Here is a 25074-nt window from a genome sequence, read left to right as displayed (position 1 = left end):
TTCCATTTCTGTTTGATGAAAACCGCTTTTCTTTTTTTTGTTGCGGACCATCTACTAGTTGGCCAGCTGTGTACAAATCCCAAGAGCGATCATGTCTGAAAGTGACACAATGTTCAACGAGCATAATTGGAGATGCGTCGTTGTACAATTCATGCTCTCTACTGATCCAAGTTATGACAACAGGACCATTACAAGCACCATAAAAATGCAAATCTGAATAACAGGGACGTGCCCAGGTGATGAAAACAAAGTTTCTGGCCATGGTTATGGTCTTTGGTGTGGTTTCAAGTGAGGGCCACATCATGCCACCTCACATCTTCAAAGTCGGCTTGAAAGTCAACACCAAAATCTACCTGGATGTGCTGAAGAGTGTGATAATTGCCTGATGCAATCAGGTGGCCGCTTGCAGTGCTGCCCACAAGTCCAAAGAGACTCAGGCTTGGCTTCAGAAAGAGTGCTACAATTTTGTACCCTTCTCTCACTGGCTCCCTCCTCCTCCGATCTGAACCTGCTGGACTACTTTGTTTGGTCATATGTCAAGAACATCACCAACATGACCTTCCACAACACCAAAGCCAGCTTTATCGCCGCTATCAGCCAAGTATTCTCCAATTTCCTGCCGGCGCTTGCAGAAAAGGCAGGCTTCCAGTTCCGGACCCATATTGAGGCAGTGAAGGCGGCTACATTGAATAGATGTCAGCTCTACTATATAATCAAGTTACATGAATTGATATTTTTCAATAAAAGTTTTAAAATAAAGCTGTAGTGTTGTTTTCTTGGTGGGGGGGGGGCGCAATTTTATCATTCCACTCTGTAAATACAACTCCACACAGAGAACTACAGGAGTTGAGCTTACTACAGAAAGATAAGTAGACGTATTGACATTCCTACACTCGACTTCCATAGTTTTTATTGTGTAGATGTTTAATTCTTGTATCTTTAACACAATAAACCTTATTGGTTGATTAATTGTGTGTTTCTCTTAGTTTTGACCAATGACACATTTGTTTGTATCATATTTTCACAGCACAACAGGTTCTTTTCTCTTCCAAAATTATTTTTAATTTTTTGTCCAGGAACACAGACGAACAATAATACTAGACTTTTGCCTATAATAGAGACAATCATAGGGTTTGGTTTTGTTTTATGGCATATCACCCCGCTTTGGGTTATTTAATGCTGAATCTAGTAATTTTGGAAAAAGTTTTCATGCTTCAAGTTCTTTATATCTTTAAATATTTATTCATGGTGTTTGGTTTGGTTGTTTTATAGAGGAAAATTGTTGCTTTTGTTTTTTGACTTTGCAGAATATTTGGCAAAGGGTAAAGGAAAAGCACAATAACATTAATGTTTGGTGCATTTTAGGTCAGAAAGCCAGTATCTTCAAGCAACCTGATCTGGTAGCATCAGAATAATTATATGTGCATATTTAAATCCCGTTGACACACCAGTTCCCGCTGCATCACCGAAGTTAAGCAACATTGAGCCTGGTCAGTACTAAATGGGTAACCATTTGGGACTTCCAGGTGCTGTATGTGCTCTCCGCTTATCTCGGCATTGTTTCCAGTCAAACAGTGTCGATTCAGGAGAGGTGCGGTTGGTAATTGCGCAACCCTTGCCTCACAATTACACGTGCAACTGTCCCTACAGGGGGTATCCTTTGTCTTTCGAGACTGAACGGAGGCATCGCGCATATTTAAATCTGAACAATTTTAAAGTATCTAAAAATAAATAAATTCAAAACAAACATGAACGTTCGTTTTTGATATATGAACTTTTAAAGGTTAATTGTGAGTATCGGCACACCTTTAGTTTCTTCAATTGATTATGTGACATGGGACGTATTAGAAATTTTTCTGGGGCAGAAACCTAGTAACTGGCTGGAATTGAATGTGGAAACAAAGAATTTGACGGTCTAAGCCCATTTTATTTTTATGGACCCACATGTTAGTTAAATTATAATAAAGTGTATTTAAAAGACAAAACTGTCTTTCATTTTTGAAATGCAAACGTTTATTCCAACTTGCTCACAAACTAATTCAGATACGGCACAACGAAAAAGTTTATACATAAAGACAACGATTTTTCAAATCAAAGGGAGATGACTTACCAATTACGTAAGGTCCCGACTAAGCTGCATAAAACACAGCATAGGCATAAAAATTGACAGAATGCACGCAGCCCTTATTGGTGTATTCATACTTTACTAATGACACACTGATATAAATGTTCGTCCGTCGAAACAAAAACCATTTGATCATCCTGAACTGATGATGGATGACATGCTGAATTGTGAAACAAGGGTTGCTCAATCCCTAACCACTGCTTGATTCCAATAGCAAGAAGAAGTCCAAGATGACTGGAAACAATACTGAGATAAACAGAGAGCACATACAACACTTGGTATTTGCAAATGGTCATATATTTTAGTGCTTCCTCGTCTCAACAATGCTTAACTTTGGTAATCTTATGGTAACCGGTGTGTCAATGGTATTTTGCCGTACATAAAACTATAATAATATAATGATATATATCTTTATTGTCAGTGGTTGTGAAGGAGTGCGTGCTAGTGAGGGAGGAAGATGCACACATAGGAATATGGTAGTTTTTTTTTTCTCAGGCTCAAATCGTCAATCAACTAACCATTTTAATTTTGGTTTTGTTTCTATAATAATTTATGACATCCACAACTTTACTGTCAATGTAGATATACCCCCATTCAGTTATGGGGTATTTCCTTCTGTTGCTAATTTTTGGAGGTGGTTTCAATCAACAATTATTTTATCATATTTGTTATTTCTGAATAGGTGACTTCATCATTTTATTTTTGATGATCAATCATGCTACACTTTTTTCTTCTAGCCAGGTATATGTCTAGGTGAAATGTACCTACTTCTGTCAAATGACTCTTCAGTACACTCAGCCTGGGTATTTAACTCATGGCATAAGACTACATTTAATGCCAAGTGATCCAGAATATGTCTACAAGTGACTTCCATAGCACAATATGGCCACAACTTCACTTTATCACTCTGAAATCCATCTTTCTCAGGCCATTTTACCTTTTTTTTTTTATCTTTTTACTTATTTTCCTTCTGTCTATTCTACTTCCCAACTTGATCGACTATTTAAAGTGTGTCTAACCCAACCTGTCTTGGGTATATCATGAAACTTAATCTGATGGTGAGTCTCAGATTTAAGAACTCTGGAGAGCATACAGTAATCCTTAGTTACCACCTGCTGCTATCAGATCAGGTTGTCTGAAGATACCAGCTTCCTGACTTAAAATGCATCAAACATTGATGTTATTAAATAGGAATTGTTGTCACAATCTTTGAAAACATTTTGTAACATTAATTTGAAAATATTAGAAAACCAAAAAATGTTATGAAATATTTTATTAAAGAGTTAAAATTATTATTTTTCCTGAGACTTTCAGTGTAATATATCTTTTTCAAAGAAGACTGTAAATTTTTTTGCATTTTCTTTTTTCCCTTCATTTCTTTTTAGTGGTATTAACTCTGATGGATCAGTTCTTTGTGGAGAGAGAGAAAGAAAAAAAAAGACACGTTTGGTATTGTTGATAACTGTTGCATGTCTGAAGTTGATGTGAATATGTGATTTTAAATAGGAGTTGTCACATCTTTGAAAATATTTTGAAAGATTTATTTGGTTGTAGAGTGGTAGTACCTGTCAAGGATTCGTTTATAGATTAAATATAATCTATCCTTTGAAGGCTATTTATTTACAAAATATATAGCTATAAACGAACTAATCTATAAACATTTAGACTGGCATTAAATTTTTGTTAAACATTTAAAAAAATTTTTGTTCAACTTTAAAAAATAATTTTTGGTTCAACTTTAAAAATACATTTTTTTGTTCAACTTTTTAAAAAGATTTTGTTCAATTTAAAAAAAAATTTTTTTGCTCAACTTAAAAATTTATCCTTTTTTCATCTTTTAAAAAAAATTTTGTTCAATTTTTAAAAGCAATTTTGTTCCATTTAAAAAACAAATTTTGGTTCAACTTTTTAAAAAAACATTTTAGCACAATAATCAAAAAAAAAAACGAGCTAACTTTGAAAAGAATAGACATCTAGTGTTTTTGAATGCAACTGCGAGAATAAGTAGGATGGATGTTCATTCATCGGAATGACAAGAACCATTTGATCATCCTGAATGGATTATGGATGATGCGCTAAATTGTGAAGCAAGGGTTGTGCAACTTCTAACTATTCCTCATATGCTTGATTCCAGTAGCAAGGAGAAATCAAGGACAACTGGAAACATTGCCGAGACAAGTGAAATATTTGAAAATGGTCACCCATTTTAGTACTGATCGGGCTCGGCGATGCTTAACTTCAGTAATCTAATGGAACTGATGTGTGTGCATTCAAAGGTTTTAGAGAGAGAAAGAGGGAGAGAGAATATATATATATATTAAATGGGTTTAAAGTATATGAATAGATTCTTTATATAGATATCGAGATATAAGAAGTTAACATATGGAGGTGGAACATAAACAAAGAAAGAAATTATAAAGATAAAATAAATATAGGAATGAAAAGTATGAATTTATTTGTTAGTTCAATAAAGAAAAAAAAGCATCAAAAGCTCTTTATACCTAGACATTTCGAAACAATGCTTCTCATCAGAAAAGGAGAAGGGAGCTAGGTTACAGATAGAGAGAGGGTCTGAAAAACAAAGAGAGACTGATTGATTTTGATTTTGTCATATTGTGATGTTTTGCCAGCGAGAAAAAAACTGTAATCACATTTTGCCTGTTGTGATCGTTGACTTATTTTTTCATTTCTGCTTGTACAAATATAAATCAGAATACGTTCTGGCATTTTATGAAAGAGGGCAGAAGAGGAAGATGATCATCAAAAGACCCTTACCAATGTTACCATTATTTCCGGGGGGTGTATTTCTTAGATGATGAGTAAATGTATCCCATGATCCCTCAGCACATTCGTCGCGGATTTTTTCTCTTGTAAGGGAGCCATTTTTAAAACTATTAAAAAAAAGAAAGCAAAGAGTAAGAAAATGGATGATATTGTGACGTACTGCTGAGCAGAGTAACATGCTAAAGGTTTGTATAAATAAATTTTAAGAGCAAAACAACAGTCTTAACCTGATATATAAAATTGGAAGCATATGAAGACTTATCTTGGGGTGATTGTCACCAAATAGAAACAAAGCCTTAGAGAAGGTTGAACTCTGAAATGAATTACTTGGTAAAATGATAAAGAAAATAAAATGCATTTTAAAATCGAACTGTCATCTTTGTCTTACTTCAAGACAGCTTCCAATGACGAAGATGAAATTCAATATGGCTGACTCATACCACAAGGAACTCCTAAGAAATATTAATTACTAGACGAACATGATGGAATGTAATACAAAATTTCAAAATAAAAAACATTTTTAATTATTTCATGTATTTTATATCAAATATATTATATTATTGTTAAACTTACACTTTTATTAAAACAAAGATTAAAAAAGAAATCATCATGATCATGATCATGATCATAATGTTTCACTCCATCTTGAAACCTATCATCGGGCAATTTCCAAGGCATCCCTCAGATCCACATTGGAGCATGTCTCACTTAGGAGACAGTCCGGGAGAATGTGTGTGATAGTCTGCACGTCAACACTACACCAAGTGTCCTCTACATAGCACACTTGTAAAGGTTGATTTCGTGTTTTGGCTACCTTTGTTTGGGCCCCATTGAATGTTACTCGCTCTTTTGGAGAGAGTTCAGAGCCTGCTGGGAGATCATCTTTTAGTGTCAGAAGAGCCTCATCATCATTGGCTTTAACTAATTAATTCCACTAATGCAGACGGAAGAATACTGGTGTTGTTTGTCTGAGGCCTGTGATAGTGGCAAAGCTCCTGTGGAATGGTAATCACTGCGGCACCTCTTGGCATCCAAATAGGGGATAGCAACTGTCGTTGTTATGCTTTTCATGCTCTGCCTTCGCTATCACCTCTTAACGGATCTGTGGTAGAGCGATTCCAGACATCTCATAGCTAGATGGCAGATTGGTTGACTTCAGGCTGCTGGTAATCATCCTGCATGCCTTGCTGAGCTCGACATCGACCTTTTTTTTTTTACAAAGGAGTCGCCGCTTATCAAGGCCCAGAGGCTACTCGAGGATAAGGGTTAATAAGCGTACAATGTCGTAATGATCGTTAGTAGTGGAAATTTTGTAAATTGGATTAATTAAGGGGAACGGCTCATCAAGAACTTGTTTATGTTGGACTTAAAGATGACAATATTATAGTCAGCTGGAAAGCAGGCAAAGAGAGTTCCACAGGCGTGCAGTTCTAAGAAAGAAACTTTGTTCATGGAATCTACAATTAGGTTTAGGCACAGATAAAAAGTGGGGGAAATTATTGATAGTGTTTTCAGCTAGACAAATGTTTCTTGTGAAAGTTTGGCGAGGGGGGACTACAGATTGGAGCTCAGACGAGCACTTGCCATGAAAATACCGATAAAATAGAGACAGGCTCACAACGTCTCTTCTGTGAGAAAGAGGTTGCAGGAAAGAGAAAAGGGATTCCCTCACTAGACTACGAAGTCTGTTTTGAACTTTGTCAAGGCAGGATAAGGTCTTTCTAACGGCTCCAGCCCAGATGTGGCAGCAGTACTCCATAAGCAGAATGAGCCCATGCCATTGCATAGTATTCTGCAGTCGAGTAGCACAGCAGTAAAGCTGACAGGTGTAGTGTCTATGCTTCGGCTCCACAAGAGCTGTTAGCCAGAGTTACAAGCAGGCTGTTGCATGTTGATAGCTTCTTGTGGAGTTTCTTATGACAGTGTCATGTTGAGTATCACACCGAGATAGGTTGATGAAGAAATAATGATAAGATGCTGAACATTGTATAGAAACTTTACTAACCAAAGGAGAGCCATGTACTCCTCGCTATTCACTGGGTTAATGAAGATATGACCTTCCAGTGCAGGTTGAGGTTCAGTTAACCAGAGGAATAGTGTATCACTTGTTCCAAGACTAGCCTGAAAATAAAGAAAAAACAAAAAAATTTAATACAAAAGCAAAAAAATAAAACTGTTAATTAGAATGTTCACTCTATTATATATATAAGGATGTTCCAAAAGTAATGCCTCCTATTTTTTATTCTGCACAAATGGATCAGAGGGGATTGCAAATTGCATTGTTATGATGACTGAACTTATGCATTCATGAGTTTTGTCTCTACTGCAGATATTAATGATGTGACACTCTAGAAAAGCAACCCCTGTCAAAGAAGTGTGTCAGAAGCAGAGATGCATCATTGAATTTCTAGAAGTGTAAGCCATGTTTAGTTTCAGAACAGTTTCAGATGGTTCATTGTTCTAAACAAGTCTTGAGAGGTGACTGATTTGCAGTAGACAGAACAGTTTCCGATGGTTCGTTGTTACACACAAGTCCCAAGAGGTGACTTGTTTGCAGTAGACAGTTCCACAGAGCAAAATATTCTTACCGTGTTGAGACAGAAAAAAACATGTGAAATTGGTACAGAAAAGGTTTAATATTTATGGAGCAATTCTGGTTTCTGATTGGTTGGTAGCAGAACGTGAATTAATTCGATTCGTCAATTCCTAGCAGCATCGTTTATAAATAGAATCGTCCGACTGTGTTATACTTCCAAAATATTGCAACAGAATTCCTGGCACAAGAGCATTGAGAATGGTGGTTACTATGTAGAAAAATAATTTCTGGAGCACAAAATGTCACTCGTTTTAATGGTGACACTCCTGTCTTTGTAGCTCTTCAACTTTTGGAGTTAATATAAAGGAGCCTTCACTTTTGGAACCATCCTTGAATATATAAAGTAAAATGGTATTTGAGTCAATAGACTTTAGTTAAATTGTCCTTTTCTTAATGTATGAAACTTCAGATCATATGACAATGAGACAGTAAACTACTGGTTAACTTAAGCACGTGGTCACTCATACAAAAAGCATCACTCAAAAGTGCACTTCTTCTTTTCTCTCCTTTTAGTTTGACCTTTGGGGGATGACAGCATGTTTACCAAATCTCTCTCTCTTTTGGTGTTTCCTGTTTAATCTCTGAAGCTCCTATTTTGCCCAAACATGTTCTGTTCTGTGACATGTGATTGGTCTCTTCACCAAAACGAAACAGTTTTTATTTTTACTCACGTTCACCCCCTAACAAGACATAATGCCACTTGGAAACATGCCTAAGAAAGATTAACAAGATGTTGGTTTACATTATATTTAAACTTCTGCACATCAGTACAGTAAGGGAAGCAGGTAGCATTTAGTAGTTCTGGTAAGTTTTCATAAATCCATTTATTACGAAGATTGACATATGTACATATTTCGGTGTATTGCTTGTAAACACAAATAAATCCTGTCATATTATAAGTTTTAATTCTTTTGTTGTGTTGTGTGCTGCATTCATCCTAGGCAAAGTAAACTGGCTTCCTCCAATGGAGAAAGAGTCTAGGGAATATTAAATTCACAAGCGGTCACCAGTTGCATACATATCCTGATCAGGAGAGATAATTATGTTAGAGTTTTGCAGTTCTTGCCAGGAGCTATTGACATCCTTCTATATATAGTGCCTGGTCACCCATTTTAGTACTGACCAGGCTCAACAATGCTTAACTTCAGTGAGCTAACGGGAAATGATGTGTCAACATGTTAATGCTGTATTATGCCATAGGTATGTTTAGGAACAATTAAGGAAATTCTCCTAATTTGAAGTGAATTCAGAAACCTTTACACTAATTCTGAAATTAAGGAAAGAAATGGGTAAAAGAGGTTATCTATGAACATTGATGGTTAAATTTATAATTTATATACAAAAATATATTTGAATATATATCTTTATATCTATAAAAGTGAAATTGTCTGTATGTGTCTGTATGTGTACATTTCCCTATCAAACTACTCTGTCAATTTTCAGTCTACAAACTGGAGATTTGACATAAAGGGTATTGAGATTTAAGAAAATCTCTTTAATCGGTTTTCGGCCAGAAATTTGACTGTCAAGGGATCAAAGTTCAACGATTTGACCTTTGAAAACTCTACCAAACTTTTGGGTCTAAACACTTGAAATTTTAGATGTAGCTTACTTGGACATGGATCAAATTTTAAAATTTGATTTGAGCCCAAAACAATAAATGTTAAGGGGTCAAAATTGAGGTCAAAGTTTAAAAAATTGACCTCTGCAGTCTCTACCAAATTACTCAGCCAATTTTTTGTCTAAACATTTGAAATTTTACATAAAGTGTATTCAGACACAGGGCAAGCTTTTTAAGCGGTTTTGGGCCGAAAATTTGGCTACCAAGGGGTCAAAGTTCAAACGATTTGCCTTTTGTCGTCTCTAGCAAACTATTCAGCCAATTTTGGGTCTTAACATTTGAAATTTTACATAAAAGGTATTCAAACATGCAGCAAGCATTTTAATCAGTTTTGGGGTGAAAATTTGGCTGCCAAAAGGTCAAAGTTAAAACTCTACCAAATTCCTCCACCAATTTTGGGTCTAAACACTTGAAATTTTAGATGTAGATTACCTGGACATAAGTCAAAGTTTATAATATATATATATATATATATATATATATATATATGCACAAAGTTATATAAACAGTACATAGGGCTCAAGGAAAGCCGAGCTGAACTGCTAGTATATATATATATATATATATATATATATATATATATATATATATAGTCATCCACATACAGTACTGTTTCGCTGTTTCACAGCTCATCAGTGCGGCTAGACAGGCAACTACCTCAAGCCAGGATTTATATATATATATATATAGCAAATTATAGTGATTCAATGAAATTAAAAAAACCTTTATTCAAATCAAGGATTTTTTATTATTCCAAGTAAGACAAAGAATACTTTCGAAATGTTATCTCCTTATCCTATAGGGTTTTGATGCCTACCATCTCTCCAGAGGATAAAAATATTAGCAAATAGATATAACAGTATTCACCCTATTTGCTAAAGTCAGTTAGACATATCTATCTATCTATCTATCTATCTATCTATATATATATATATATATATATATATATATATATATAAAAGTGAAAATGTGTGTGTGTGTGTGTGAGGACACTTCTCAACCTATATACTCAACGAATTTTTGATCTACACACTTGAAACTTTTTATATTAGGTATTCAAACATGTGGAAAAATTTTTAATCGGTTTTAATCTGGAAAAAAAAGCTACTATGGGGTCAAAATTGAAAATTTGATATGTCGAGATCGTTGAATTTTCGTCAGTTTGTCAACAGTTTCACGAATGCGCATGCATGAATCATTCACAGATTACTTATTTTAAGGATAAGTAGGTTTGAAAAACTTTTGTAAAGATCGTGTTAAGCCAGCCTAATGGTTATCGCACTCACTATCTTTAGGTTTTGGCTTTCATCTCAGCTCGAATATTTTTTTTACTTACAAGAAGAAGTGAAAAAAAGACATAATACTCACTTGCACATGTATCAGTTTCTTTTCGTTATTTTTTACTTCATTTTTTTAAGGAATTTAACGTTACATCTAATACCTACAGTATTTCGGTTTATAATCAATAAGAATTCTGCATCAATTATAAAATAATATTTGTGCGTATTTTACGATCAAGAATGCCGGGGGGGGGGCTGCTAATATATATATATACTAGCAAAAGTACCCATCGTTGACTGGGTTCAAAAACAGCCTACAGAAAATGGACTCTGATTTATGAAAGTATGATAGGTTATGAAAAGGAAGGGTTGTAAAGAGATAGTTTCGAATTTGGGGGTATCAAAACCAAAGCAAAATATGATGAAAGTAAAAATAAAATAGATAAACCACATAATTTATTATACCTATTCACACTGAAATACTTCTCACAATATTCTGTGGATCTATATTAAAAAAACCTTGTTAAACTTTGTGACATATTTCCATGGAGGTCAGGTGCGAACGAACACCCCATAATTTTATTATACCATATTTCTTCAAACTGAAACATAATTATCAAAGTATACTTACACAGATAGATATGAAAAGTCTTTATTAAAGTTTGTGCCTATTTCCATTCTATGGAGGCCAGGAGCGAACGCAGACCCAACAATTTTATTATACCATTCCTATTTAAGTTAAAACATACTTATTAAAGTATTCTTATGTACATCTATATCAAAAACACTTGTAAACGTTTTTTTTTAATTTTTTAATTTTTTATTTCCATACTTTGTGGACCAGGCGCGTACGCAGACCCCATAATTTTAATGACTCACCGTTCTGCCAGATCAAACATATCCATTCCTGTGTCTCGATACATCTTCTACCATTATATGTAATCAGTTTTTTAAAATAGTCAACCATATAGGAGCCTATTCGTGACCCCTCCCACACACACACACATTCAGCTTTATATTATAGATATATGTATATTATTGATGGAACGATTCCAATATTTTTCCTGATTCCAATACAATTACTGATTCCGATTCTTTATAAATCTAAATATTTAACTATGTAGTTGTATTTTTTCTCTGATTACCGTAAAAACACAAATGTTGAAAGTGCAAAACTTGTTGAAATTCAAAAACTTACATATATATATGTATATATATCTATATGTATATATTAGTGGTGGGACGATTCCAATATTTTTCCCGATTTCGATACAATTACCGATTCTGTACAAAATTCCTGATTCTGATACAATTACTGATTCTGATTCTTTATAAATTTCTAAATATTTAACTATATAGTTGTATTTTTTTCTCTGATTACCGTAAAAACACAAATGTTGAATGTGAGAATGGAATTTCTTTTCCCCAAACACCAGGTTTATCATGTACAAAATCAACTTTTTGTTGGTAACATCGAATGGAAACATCTGATGAGTTGGTGGGAATCAGGAAATTTTTATGAACACATAAAATCATAAAATTACTATCTCATTAATGAAACGGTTGTAATGAAGAAATCCAAAATGAAATAAACAAAAGTTACAAAAAAGAAAAAATGTAAATCTTTGAATTTCAACAAGTTTTGTACTATATATATATATATATATATATATATATATATATATATATATATACACACACTAAACTTTTTGTATGTTAAAAACACAAGCTCTAGCCTTTGTCCCATCATCCTATGCTTATTTTATAAGTACTTCAATGAAATGTACTCTGACAAACTAACTGTACACCGGTGACCCCTCAACATAAATACTCCTGACTGATCCAGCAATTAACAAAATCCCACCCTTTCACTCTAGAGGTCCTCAGATGCTGGCTAACTTTCTATTCTAATAACTTTTTTCCTCAAACTGTTAGTCTTTGGAATTTTTTCCCTATTCCCTGTTTCTCTGACTGTACCAACATGCATAAATTTAAATATAATGGGAACAAGCATCTCGCTACACAACTCCCCACTTGTAAGTATAGCCCCTAATTGACGATGGCTTTTTACATCTCAGGTATACTGTGCATTGTTTGGGGCAAGATTAAAAAAAAAATTAAAGAATAATTTTCAAAAAACAAAATGATATATTTACTCACCCCTACATCGCCTTGTTGAATTCTCATTCCAGCAAGGGAAGCTGTGAATAATAAAGAAATATAACAAATTGATTACAAACAATTATATATATATATATACTAGCGGGGGAGGTCGGTTTGCTTAAAATTTGCTTAAATATGAGATGTTAATTTGTCCAGATTTCGTAATATAGAGTCGTGATTTCAAAAGTAAAAAAATAGTATTGGAGTGTGGTCCTCCCGCCCAGGTCAGCAGATGACTTTTGACCCCGCTGAACTGGTCTGGCTGTTGGTCGTCTATCTTCCGAGAGGACTTCACATAAATTCTCAGCGTCTCAGGCTTCGTGTCGATTTTGCTGAAAATCAATTTTAGCTTTGCATGCACGTCAGAAAAAGAAAACAGACTCGGAGAGTTCTAACTACGAAAAATTAATTTCACAAAAATTACAAGTCTTTACATATGTACATCGTTCAGTTCGATTATACCAGAAACATCAAGATTCGCCAAAATCTTATTCTTTGTTCTCTATGATGGCGGTGGTGGCGACGTCTGGGTAGGGGTGATATCTCTGAATTAGGATCTCTCTCTCCGGAGGTCTGGCTTAATCTGCTAAATTTTGCCCAGCATTTGCTTAGGTACTAAGGTAAAAGGGTTGGTCAAGGCAATCCGCCAGATCAACCAGAATCCAATACTTCAAACGGCGAATTCCCAACTTTTTGCGTGTGTGCACCCCTGCCAGGCCTGCGATAGCTTGTGTATCTGGGATCAAAACTCAATTTCCACTCACACGCCCCTAAAATGTGAACACTTTCACTTTTCTACTCAGAAAGCCAGAACGTCTGAGCAGGTGTTCCTCAGGCCAATGAGTGCATGATCTTGTTCCACATTATTCTGACATTTCTTGTCATTTCTCCCAACAATAAAATATCTGTCTGTTTTTACAAAGCACAATAAATTAATCTCTTTTGATAGGTCACCCGCCACTGTCTGAGATTCAATCAACGTTTAACAGACAATCTCAGCATAATTACCCAGCCTTACTCAGCGTTTTAGGGGATCCTGATCTCCCCAATGGAGAGCAATATTGCTCCTCAAGACGGTCACGTCATAGGAGTGCCATCAACTGGAATCGAAACCGAAAGCAAAACTGTAGCGTTCAAAGCTGGTGACGTTACCACTGTACCAACGTGACACGCATATGAATTGATTAAAAATAAACTAAGATACAAAATGTATAACGATTTTTTTGTCAATTTTTACCCTTTTTTGATCCCTTAAAACTATTTTAACTGGCTAAAGACCCATAAAAAAGAACGGTCCATAAAAAATACAATCATTTAAGGCCCGTAGTGCCGCTCTGCGAGATATAGTTGAAAATATGGAGACAGACAGACATAGTGAGTTTTATAAATTAGATATACACTAGAAGATGTACCTGGTGTTGCCCGGTATTAAACGTAGTGTTAAATTCTTTTTTAAAAAATGAAGTAAAAGAACCAGAAAGAAACTGAGACATGCATGTGTGTATTATGTTTTTTCTAAACAGTTAACTTCTTGTAAGTAAAAAAACAAAAAAAAAAACACTCAAGCTGAGATTGAAACCAAAACTTAAAAATAGTGAGTCACATCCGATAACCATTACACCATTACCTTGCCAAGATCTTTAAAAAGTGTTTTCAATCAATAAAAATCCAATGACCCCACAAGTACAAATGTTTCAATTTTGACTCCTTAGCAGCCATTTTTTTCCGGATGAAAACCGATTAAAAAAATTCTCCACATGTTTGAATACCAAATTTCAAGCCTGCAGATCAAAAATTTGTTGAGTATATAGGTTGAGAAGTGTCCTCACACACACATTTTCACTTAGAAATATATATATATATATATATATATATATATATATATATATATATATATATATATATATATATATATATATATATATATATATAGGTGTGAAATGTAGTTTTATTAGATTTAGTAAAAAATGCCTAGAATATGTGGACTTGTTAGTATAGCAACGAACCTCAGACTGATCTATCACAACCCCCTTCCTTTCGCTCTCTTCTTTTTCTATCTTTTCTTCTTAGTTAAATTTCTAATTTCCTGTCACCTACAAGCATAGCCGTCTGACCTAATCAAATAACTAAGGCCACCTATTATTGAGTTTAGCGGATGCCTCCTTCTTTCTCTCCTAGTGACCACAACACGTGTTTCCAAATGCCCGCAATTGAAATTAACAACTTTTTAAAAAAGCCTTCCAAATTTTTCTTCTTCATTTTTCTTTTCATTAAAAACTTGCCTCGATTAAGACCGAAGGCTATGGTTACCTAAAGAAATCTTTTTGGATTGGAAAATTAGATTTATTGTCACGACCAATAGTAATTTTGTTTGCCTAAATTGAATAAAATAATATTCTTGCTCTTTTTATTGCATATTATCAACAACCTTGTTAAATTCAATGGTTTTTACTTTTTGATATTTGTAACCTGGAACACACACACACACACACACACACACACACACACACACACACACACACATATATATATAGTTTAGTGCATAAGAGGAAAAGAGAGAGTTCAATTCCACAAGAGGAGACTTATCCGGATAATGCCAAGCTCAACAATTATCATTGGAGTTTATACAATAGAACAGCAGGAGTATGAAATGAAGTCACAAAACTATATATTGGTGGATATAGATGGGTTCATTTATTGGTGGATATAGAGTGGTTCATTTATTGGTGATATAGAGTGGTTCATTCATGTATGTCCCCAATTTAACCCTAAAATATATACCCCTTAAATTTAAAAATAAACTCAACACTATGTTAAAGACCATATACACTTTTTTACATCATACTATATATAACAAGCTTCTCCTTTATTTAGAATTCAATAAAGCTTTCCTCAACATACTATAATTCCACAGTCTTTTTCACTCCTAATGAACCCTATGCTAGATGCCGCATCTCCACAAGGCTACCTAGCACCTTCTCTACTCTTCTGATGAGAAGCATTAGGCTTCGAAATGCCTTGGCATAAAGAGTCCCTTCTATCCCCCAAATTTCGTTTGTATTCCATTATTCAATAAATGAACCAATCTATATCCACCAATATATAGTTTTGTGACTTCATTTCATACTCCTGTTGTTCTATTATATATATATATATATATATATATATATATATATATATATATATATATATATATATATTCAGAAAGTGTGAGAGAATATATAATTATTTTCTGTGCCGTGGGTTGCTTGATCTGTGTAAGTTAATAGACATTCTTGTGTGTGTGGCTTGTTTTCTCAGTTGGTAGAGTGCTGGCCTAACATGCAAGAGGCTCGGGTTTCAAATCTTGAGCTCGGATGTGTCTAACTGATGAGCCCAAATGAGGGAGAAACTCGAGTCTTGGACCTCTGGTTTGTTGGCTTTCTTGGCTCTTGTGGGCTACGACGTTGGTTCGGCTGTGGAAAATAAATATATATCTATATAGTAAGTTTTGGAAATATATATGGCAATTAAGCTACACAGAGTTTTCCATGTTTCATCTTCACGATTTAAAGTAAAAGTAAAAGTGACATTCTGCATTGATATGCAATAGTTTGAGTCTTTTTGTATGGAAATCGCTCCAGAAAAGGTGTGAAGCCACTCGATGTAAGGAGCCAACAAAAACAAAAGATGATTATCACAAAAACTGGAGGTGCCTATTGACCTTAAACTTGAAAAGGTAGGAGATAAACAGTCAGCAGGAAGAGTTCCACAAGTCTGCAGTTCTTAAAAGGTTGTAGAACTCTCCTATTGCTGACTGCTTTCTTCCTCCCTCTAGATTAGTCAATATGGAAGGGCAGGTCTGTATCCCCTTATTCCTGTAAACTTAAACAAAATCAGCCAAAGAATCGCTACTATACTGAAGACAATTGCCCAAGACATATTGCACCATTTTTGGGAGGAGTTCACTACCTGCTTGAATTGTGCCATGTCTCATATTAAGCATTTGTGAAATCGTTTATGAAATACATACACTTTTGATGCTACCAGATCAAACTTTCTAAAGATACCAGCTTCCTGGCTTAAAATGCTCCAAACATTAGAGTTATTGTTTCTTGCCCTTTCCCTTTACAAAACTCAATCATATTCTGCAAAGCTAAAAAGCAACAATTTTCCTCCACAAAACAACCAAACCAAACACTATGAGTAAATATTTGAAGACATAAAGAAATTTAAGAATAAAAACTTTTACCAAATTGACTGGATTCCACATTAAATAGCCCAAAAAGGATTAATATTCTGTAAAACCAAACTAAACCAAACACCATAAATAAAGTTTTGAAGGCATAAAGAACTTGAAGCATAGAAACTTTTACCAAAATGACCTGAAAAAGGTTGATGTGCTATAAAATGAAACAACCAAACTAAACACCTTTGATTTTATCATTAAAATTTTTAGGAATAAATCTTATGTTGTTTTGTGATGTCTACTCTCACAGTTTCTTCCCGGAAACTGCCAGACTTTGGAGTTTCCTCCCATTTCCTGCTTCCCTGATTGTTATATTTTTTATTACATTTTTACCCCAAACAAGACACAGTGCCACTTTGATTTAGGGGGCTACTATCAGGGATATGAGTTGCAGGGATACTATCTTGGGAGTTGAACAGCAAGATGTCTGTTCACATTACACTTGAACTTATGCATGTCAGTACAGTTGGAGAAGCAGGAAACCGGAAGGGAATTCCAAAGTCTAGCAGTTCTGGGGAAGAAACTATTAGCGTAAAAAGCTTTCTTACATCTAGGGATCTCTACTGTGTAGGGGTGGGACTTTGCTGCTTGTCAGGTTTGTCGGGAGTATTTATGCCGAGGGGGTACAAGGGCTAGTAGTTTGTCGGAGCATCATCATTAAAATACTTATAAAACCAGGCAGAGGGATGCAACATTTCATCGATGGGACAGAACTTGAAGCTTAGATGACAGTTCAGGACCTATCAGGTTGGCGACTCTCTTTTTAATTCTGTCCAGGAGCGAGAGATTAGTAGCAGTAAACAGCCTAAATGTGACAACAATACTCCATACATGGGCGAATGGTGACCTTGTAGAGGTACAGGATACTTTCAGTATAAGAGGTGTTTTTTCTTTCATAAATATAGGTGTAAGTAACTTTCTAGCACTGTAGAGAGAGGTCACCTTCTTCGAAGCAGCCTTGGGAATGCTCTCAATATATCTGTTCCAACTCATGTTCCCTATGAACGTTAAATCGAGGAGTTTAAAAGAAGTACTTTCAAGTAATGTATCTTTAGCCATAACTATTGATGGTTGAGAAGGTTTCTTGTAATTATTGAAGGAAATAAGCTTAGTTTTGGCAGTATTGAGTTTGGAGTTAAAAAATAGGTTTTACTATTGAAATGACCTTTGTAGGTCTACTGTACTGTATTGAAGCAGCATTCATCCAAGGTGGATTGAACCGGTTTCCTCCAAGGGAGGAAGTTTCATGAGAGTATAAAAGTCACAAACGGTCGCGAGTCATATGTATATCTCTATTAGGGGAGATTATGACATAAGGTTTTTGCAACTCTTGCAGGAAGGTGTTAACATACTCATACATACAACATCTGCTATCCCTAAATGGTCACCAATCAGTGACCAGGATCAATGTAGTTTAACTTTGGTGATCTGAGAACCGGTGTGTCAACGTGATTTTGCCATATGGCTTATAGGTCTGCTTAGTAGATAATCATCACCCAGCATTTGTGTTGCTTCTTTGAGTCATCTTACTCTCCACCATTTTTCTCTGTCTATAATTGTTACTTCATCCAATAAGGGTAAATGGTTTCTCTTTCCCTTTTATAATTGGTCAGCCATATCCGATTTTTCAATATCTCTTTGTATTACAGCTTTCCAATGACTAAAAACTGTATATGAAATTCTATGTAAAAGTGGAAAAATATACAAAGATGAGATATGTCGCCCACTAACAGTAAGGTTAGAATGTGTTTTAAAGTTAATCTTTTAGAGAAATTGAAAAATGTAAAAACAAACTTACCTGGATTATCTCCCGTGAATGCAACAATTGTACAGTCTGAAGGGAATCCATATTTCTCAACAAAGTATCGACTGATTTTACCCTAAATTTAAAGAAAAGATTTTTAAAAGTATACTTTTAAACTCTATAAATAAGCAATACATCCTAGATGACTCCTCAACATTGGCCAAATATGAGTTCACATATTATGCTACTCGAATATTTGTTCAAATAGCACAAAAGTTAAAATATTAGTGCATGTGTCAGATAATCAGCAGTTCTAAAAGAGAAATTCTTCTCTTACTGTCTGTAATCAGTTTCTCACTTCTTTTTTTTTCATAACTCTAACAATGGATAACCGGAAAAAGATTAAGACTGGATGAACTTACTGTGGGATACAAACTAGAGTATTTTCAAAAAAAGAATATAAAAAACTCAGACTTGGATGTAAGGGGCTGCAAATGGCCAGTTTTGATGCCAAATATACACACCAATAGGTCCATTAGCCAAGTCCTTCCCAGGAAGTTGTGACCTTGTGAAAACTCACCAGATATAGCAGCAGGGTCCCTTTCCATGTGCGACATGGCACTACAACTATCCTGATATTATACAATTGATCAGAGGAGCTGCTCTAACCTGTATCAAAGAGTTAGGGCTCCTATACTGTCAGTAGTCAAACTGTTAATCAGGTACCCTCAACCTTCAACACAAGATCGGCACAGACCAGCTGAGTGAGCACATCCAAGCAAACCCAATTTAGTCAGTTTTTGAGAGAAAGAAAGACGTTGGGGATAGGAGAATGGCGTTCAATGTCCTAGTCAGGAAACAAAGCCAAGCACAGGGTAGCTCCGGTGGGTTCCTGTTATTTTACCTCTGTGCCTGGCTAATAGACAAAGAAGGAGTTTGAAAGCTATCTATTCCTTAAGCAATTTAGGTTTGCAAACTGGATAATTTCTTCAAGTCACTAGCTTCAGAAAGGTTGTTGATTATGACTGAGGAGCCCCCCCCCCCCAGTTTTAATATCAGAGTTTTCTTTCTCCTAGATTGATGACCTGACAAGATCTACAAGCCTATCACTCCGAGAGGGGTAACCATGCATCTGATTTCTACACCAGATATTTCTACACTCCAGCATGGATGAGAATATTATGTATCATACTTAAATAAAGTTTTGCTCTATTCTAAATAAATAAGCATAGAATTAGAGGTAGATTTCCCTCTAACATGAAGAAATCGTGTATGCAGTAAGTATGGTGAGAAAACTAATCTGTTTTAGTAATTAATTTGTTATAAAATAAATGAATAAAATATTAATAAGTATCTGGATATGTTAGAAATACAAAGCAAAGAAAAAAAAAATGGTGGGATTAGATTTACATGTAGGTTATATACAATACAGAATAGATAGATGTACTTAGCTTGTTGTCCATTCGAGCGAACCAGTAAGGGTCTATCTAACAGACCAGTGTCTCCATGTGGAATGAATTTGGGGTGCCAAAATTACTATCTATTTCAGAGTAGTAATAAAGGGGGGGGGGCTTAAGGGCCAAGTGTGTTCTTTATAGGATTTTCATTATATAAAGCAAAGTCAGATTTCCCCTATTTCTTTGAACAGAATAGATACAATAAAAAAGGTAGATAATGTTTCATTTTTTTTTTTTTTTTTAGTGTTTCATTTTTAATTTTGTTCTAGCTGGAGATGGGGCATCCTACCAGATGCCAGATATTCACTCACTATTTCATACATTACCACCAAGAGATCTTTTCAAGATTCTAATTGTCCCTTTAATTGTTTGTATCTCTCTTGCACTTGGTCCACCGAGTATATTTGCAAGGTAGTTTTTGAATTTTTTTTTTTTTTTATGAATCCGGTTGCTCTTATAATCACTGGAATGGTGTAAATCTTCCTAAGATTTCAGTTTCTTTTCATGTCGTACATAAGACTTTGGTATTTCATTATCTTTTCTCTTTCAGCCCTGTTTAACCCAGCATCATTAGGGACACTAACTTCTACTAAGGTTGCTTCTTTCTCCTTCCTGTCTCATATCACTATGTCGGGTTGTCATCATTTTCTCAGTACATAGTTGTAGAAATTGTAATAGTCATAGTGGATGGTGTATAACTTATTTCCAACTGTTTTTTTCTGGTATATGTTCTCAGGACTTGCTGCTGTATTCGATATTCAACTTTTTACAGATGGTCAAGTGGAGATATTTACACACTCCTTGCATCGCATTGTATAGTAGCCATCTCTCAGCAGAAGCTTACAATGAGATGTCAGGTGGATCCATACTCTCTATTTCTGTATGGCATAATCTGCTGAAACCATTCATCTTCTTAAAAGTAATGGCCATCAAGCCTTGGGTACCCATTATATTCCTATCCCATTCACAGTAGAGGGATCCTCTTTTTAATTAGCCTATAGAATCTTTCTTATCTATTATAGTCCAGGGTAAATTAATCCAGAAAACACTTGACATGTTTTTGGGTTGTTTCATCAGAATGGTAACATTATCTGTTCTTTTAAACACATTTACACATGCTCACCAGAGGGCGTTTCATATGGTAGAGGTGATACAACCTGTGATATAAAAAGGGATGCACAAAAAAATTTACCCTCTTTTCCACTGGTCTAGCAACAAATGAACTCACACTAACCAGCATGTGCATGTTTCATACACACACTTCACATTATGTAAGACATTTCTCTCAACTTACATTCACACACACCCTTCTCAGATTTTATTATACACATTTTCATGGACATAGTGACAAAGCAGACCTTGTCTGGTTTACAAGAAGTAAATATTTTTTGGCATATATTATCGTTTCCAAGTTGTTTTTATTTGTAAATGCTTGTATTTGAACAAATATGAAGTCGACCAAGGCCACCCAAGTGTCGACCCCACCCCCCGCTTCACTTCCTCAGAATTTTATGCCAAATATTTTTTTTCAATCGATTTCATTTATTAGAATTTGTAAGTTTTGACGATACATACAGGAGAATGGGACATTTTGGTGTGATCGATTCAGTGTTGCCGCTTCGGCTTGGCTGATTCAGCTAAGCCGATTTGACGACATGGCCGATTCAACAGAGGAACAATTTGGCACTGACCACGCCAGTCAGCATTTATATAAAGATTTTATATCAATTTTTTTTTTTTAAATTAAGAAAAACTATATGAAAATATATCACTTTAAGAAAAATCATGTTTTTGCAAAACCCTTTTAGGTTAATTATTTTCTAATTAATTTTTTAAAGATTAAAAACGTTAAAAAAAAATATTTACTATATTTAAATTTCATTTTTTGATTCAGACATTTTTTTTCTTTTAACAATTTTTATTTCAGTTTTATTCAAAGAAAGATATATCTTCATTTACCGAATTAATTTTAAAAATATAGACAAAACTTTGACTATAACAGCAAAGCACTAATTTGAAATCGCAACATCTAAATCTGACCCACAAGATCGCCATTGGCATGGAATATGTGCCTACATTAAAGATGGCTTCCCGTGTGGCAGGGATATCTCCAGAGAAGACCCTAATTTACCTTACATGTGCTTCTGGGTTGCACTTGCTTACACCACTGCATTTATATTTGCTCTCTATCGCACCCACAACAGCAGAGTTACTATCATTAAGACTATATCTGAGAAAATAGACCACATCCTGTCTGCATATCCCTCAGCTAACATTCAAATCTGCGGTGACTTCAATGTCCAAAATGTGGAATGGCTGACCCACTCAAATAAGACAGATGATGAGGGGAGGTTCTGTCATGATTTTGCCATTGCCTATGACCTCACTCAGATTGTTCACGAGCCCACCCGTATGCCCGATATTACCGGTCAGTATATAAGCCTTCTAGACCTTTTTCTCTCAACTTCCCCTGAGCTATGTTCATGTTCTGTTCTATCTCCTCTAGGATCCTCCGACCACTCCGTTGTATCAGTTAAGATAAAAATGGAATGCAATAAGTCCTCAGACGTACCTCTATACAGTACTGTATACTAATACTCTATGGCTGACTGGGATAGCTTCCATACATTCATATCTGATCTACCTCTGCATTCCATGTATAAAAAGGATGTGTCCTCTATAGTATCAGACCTGACCGAATGGTTTATTGTAGGCATAGACCGATTCATACCATCCAAAAAATTCCAACAAAAACCTATGGTCCAGCCATGGTTCTACCCAGAATGTGCTGCTGCCATCGCGCACAGAAAGCACTTTTTCCATAGCTACCAATGTAATAGATGCACTGAGACTAAAGCTTCTTTCAGGAACGCCAGCAACCACTGTAAAAGAGTAATAAAAAATGCTAGAGAGCTATATACTCAGTCCGTTAAATCCAAGGTAGCTGATGAGCAGCTTGGTTCCCATCAGTTTTGGCAAATAACAAATAGGATCCTGAACAGAAGCGTGCGTTCTATCCCAACCATTATCAATGGACAAGAGGTCATCTCGTCAGCATCAGACAAGGCTAAACTATTTGCCAAGAACTTTGCAGCTAATTCTACCCTATGCACCGAAGGCCATCAACTCCCTGTATTTCCTCCTATAACACGCAACACACAAGGTAACATACAAATATTTGTGCGTGAGGTCGCCAAGCTAATCAAGAACCTTGATTCCAGTAAAGCAACTGGCCCTGACGGCATCCCAATTATAGTGTTAAAAAAGCTTCAACCAGAACGTGCCCCTATACTTACAAAACCGTTTAAGCATTGCCTTAAGGAGAAGTGCTTCCCAACACCCTGAAAAACCTTATCAGTATGCCCTGTATTTAAGAATTCCGGTGATAAGTCGTCTCTCTCTCAGTACAGACCAATAAGTCTCCTGTGTGTCATGAGTAAGTTGCTGGAATCCATATTAAATAAAGAAATAGTCAACCACCTCAGCAGAAATAACCTTCTAAGTGACACGCAATATGGTTTCCGTTCTGCAAGATCTACAGCATATGTGCTAACAGTTATATCCCATAGGATTAGTAAATCTCTCGACAAAGGCTTCCTTTCTAGGGCAATTGCTCTTGACATGTCAAAGGCCTTCGATAATGCATGGCATAAAGGCCTACTTCACAAGATTTCCAGCTACGGTATAACTGGAAATGTTTTCTCAATCATTAAATCATTTCTCTCATATAGGCTCATAAGAGTAGTGGTTGATGGGCAAAAATCAGAGGCCCCCAGTATTAATGCTGGAGTCCCTCAGGGGTCCATCCTGGGCCCAACTCTCTTCCTGATCTACATCAATGATCTCCCAAAACACATACTTAAATCATTTGTTGACATCTATGCTGATGACACAACCATTTACGGCAACACATCAAAGGCCGTAAATGACAAAGTTCTCTGATTCTCTCTCCTCTGATCTCGAGCGCGTGGTACAGTGGGGGAAGAGGTGGCTGGTTACCTTTAATGCATCTAAAACCAAGCTTCTATCTTTACATCATCAACACTCTGATCCTCATCTGGCATCAATTGAAATGGATGGCTTTCGTCTAGGGGAGGCCCCATGTTTTGACAAGTTTCTGGGTTTGACCTTTACTCCTGATCTGAAATGGAACACGTACATCAAGTCTGTTGCCAAGGTCGCTGGAAAAATGGTGGGATACTTCTACCGCTCCAGAAGATATCTCACTACTGATGCAATTCTCTATCTATATAAAAGCCAAGTACGTCCAAGGATGGAGTACTGCTGCCACATCTGGGCAGGAGCTGCTAAAAACAGCCTATCCTGCCTTGACAGAGTACAAAATAGACTTCGTGGTTTAGTGGGGGATGCCCTTTTCTCTTCCCTGCAACCTCCCTCCAACAGAAGAGACGTTACAAGCCTATCTTTGTTTTATCGTTATTTCCATGGCAGGTGCTCGTCTTAGCTCCAATTTCTGTCCCCCCCCTCGCCAATCTTTCACGATAAACACCCATCTAGCTGAAACCACTGTCAATAATTTTCCCCACACTTTATCTGTGCCTAAATCAAAATGTAGATTCTATGAACAAAGCTTCTTTCTTAGAACTGCACGCCTGTGGAACTTTCTACCGCTTGCCTGTTTCCTTCCTGACTTCAACATGGACGTCTTCAAGTCCAGCATAAACAAATTCCTGATGAACCGCCCCCTTAAGTAATGACACCTTATCAAATCTCCAATACTAATGAATACAGCAACACTATCCCATTGATTACTGTACACAAAATAACCCTTATTCCCGAGTAGCTTCTGGGCCTTGATAAGTGGTGTGGTGACCTCCATGTAAAAAAAAAAAAAAAAAAAAAATCTCTCTCCCACCCTGCCAAATCGGCCAAACGTCGAATCTCGTCGGCTATTCCAGATCGGCTAAGCCAAAATGTACGAAACTCTTTCAGAAGGTATGGCGTCATCTCGTTTTTTTTTTTTTTTTTCTTTCCTTGGTGTCGCTAGAAAATCAAAGCCTTTTTTTTTTTTTTTTTTAATCAGGAGGATCTTGCGTGGCTCAAGTGAAATGTATT

General features: G+C 35.7%; 1 protein-coding gene across 4 annotated transcripts in view; it reads right to left on the bottom strand.

Moving 5' to 3' along the window:
- The window catches only part of LOC145284835 (xylulose kinase-like), a 225628-nt gene that overhangs the window by 22345 nt on the left and 178209 nt on the right, over positions 1–25074 (bottom strand). For all 4 annotated transcript variants that reach the window (XM_080133812.1, XM_080133813.1, XM_080133811.1 and 1 more), the window contains 4 exons: positions 18596–18677; positions 12567–12607; positions 6915–7030; positions 4901–5016 (listed from right to left, as the gene is read on the bottom strand). In XM_080133812.1, the coding sequence (XP_079989938.1) occupies positions 4901–5016; positions 6915–7030; positions 12567–12607; positions 18596–18677 (355 nt within the window). The remainder of the gene's footprint in view (positions 1–4900; positions 5017–6914; positions 7031–12566; positions 12608–18595; positions 18678–25074) is intronic.

This window comes from Euprymna scolopes, chromosome 9, assembly GCF_053919585.1.
Source record: "Euprymna scolopes isolate OS-2025 chromosome 9, ASM5391958v1, whole genome shotgun sequence".
NCBI lineage: Eukaryota > Metazoa > Mollusca > Cephalopoda > Sepiida > Sepiolidae > Euprymna > Euprymna scolopes.
This window is presented reverse-complemented; position numbering and strand designations above follow the sequence as displayed.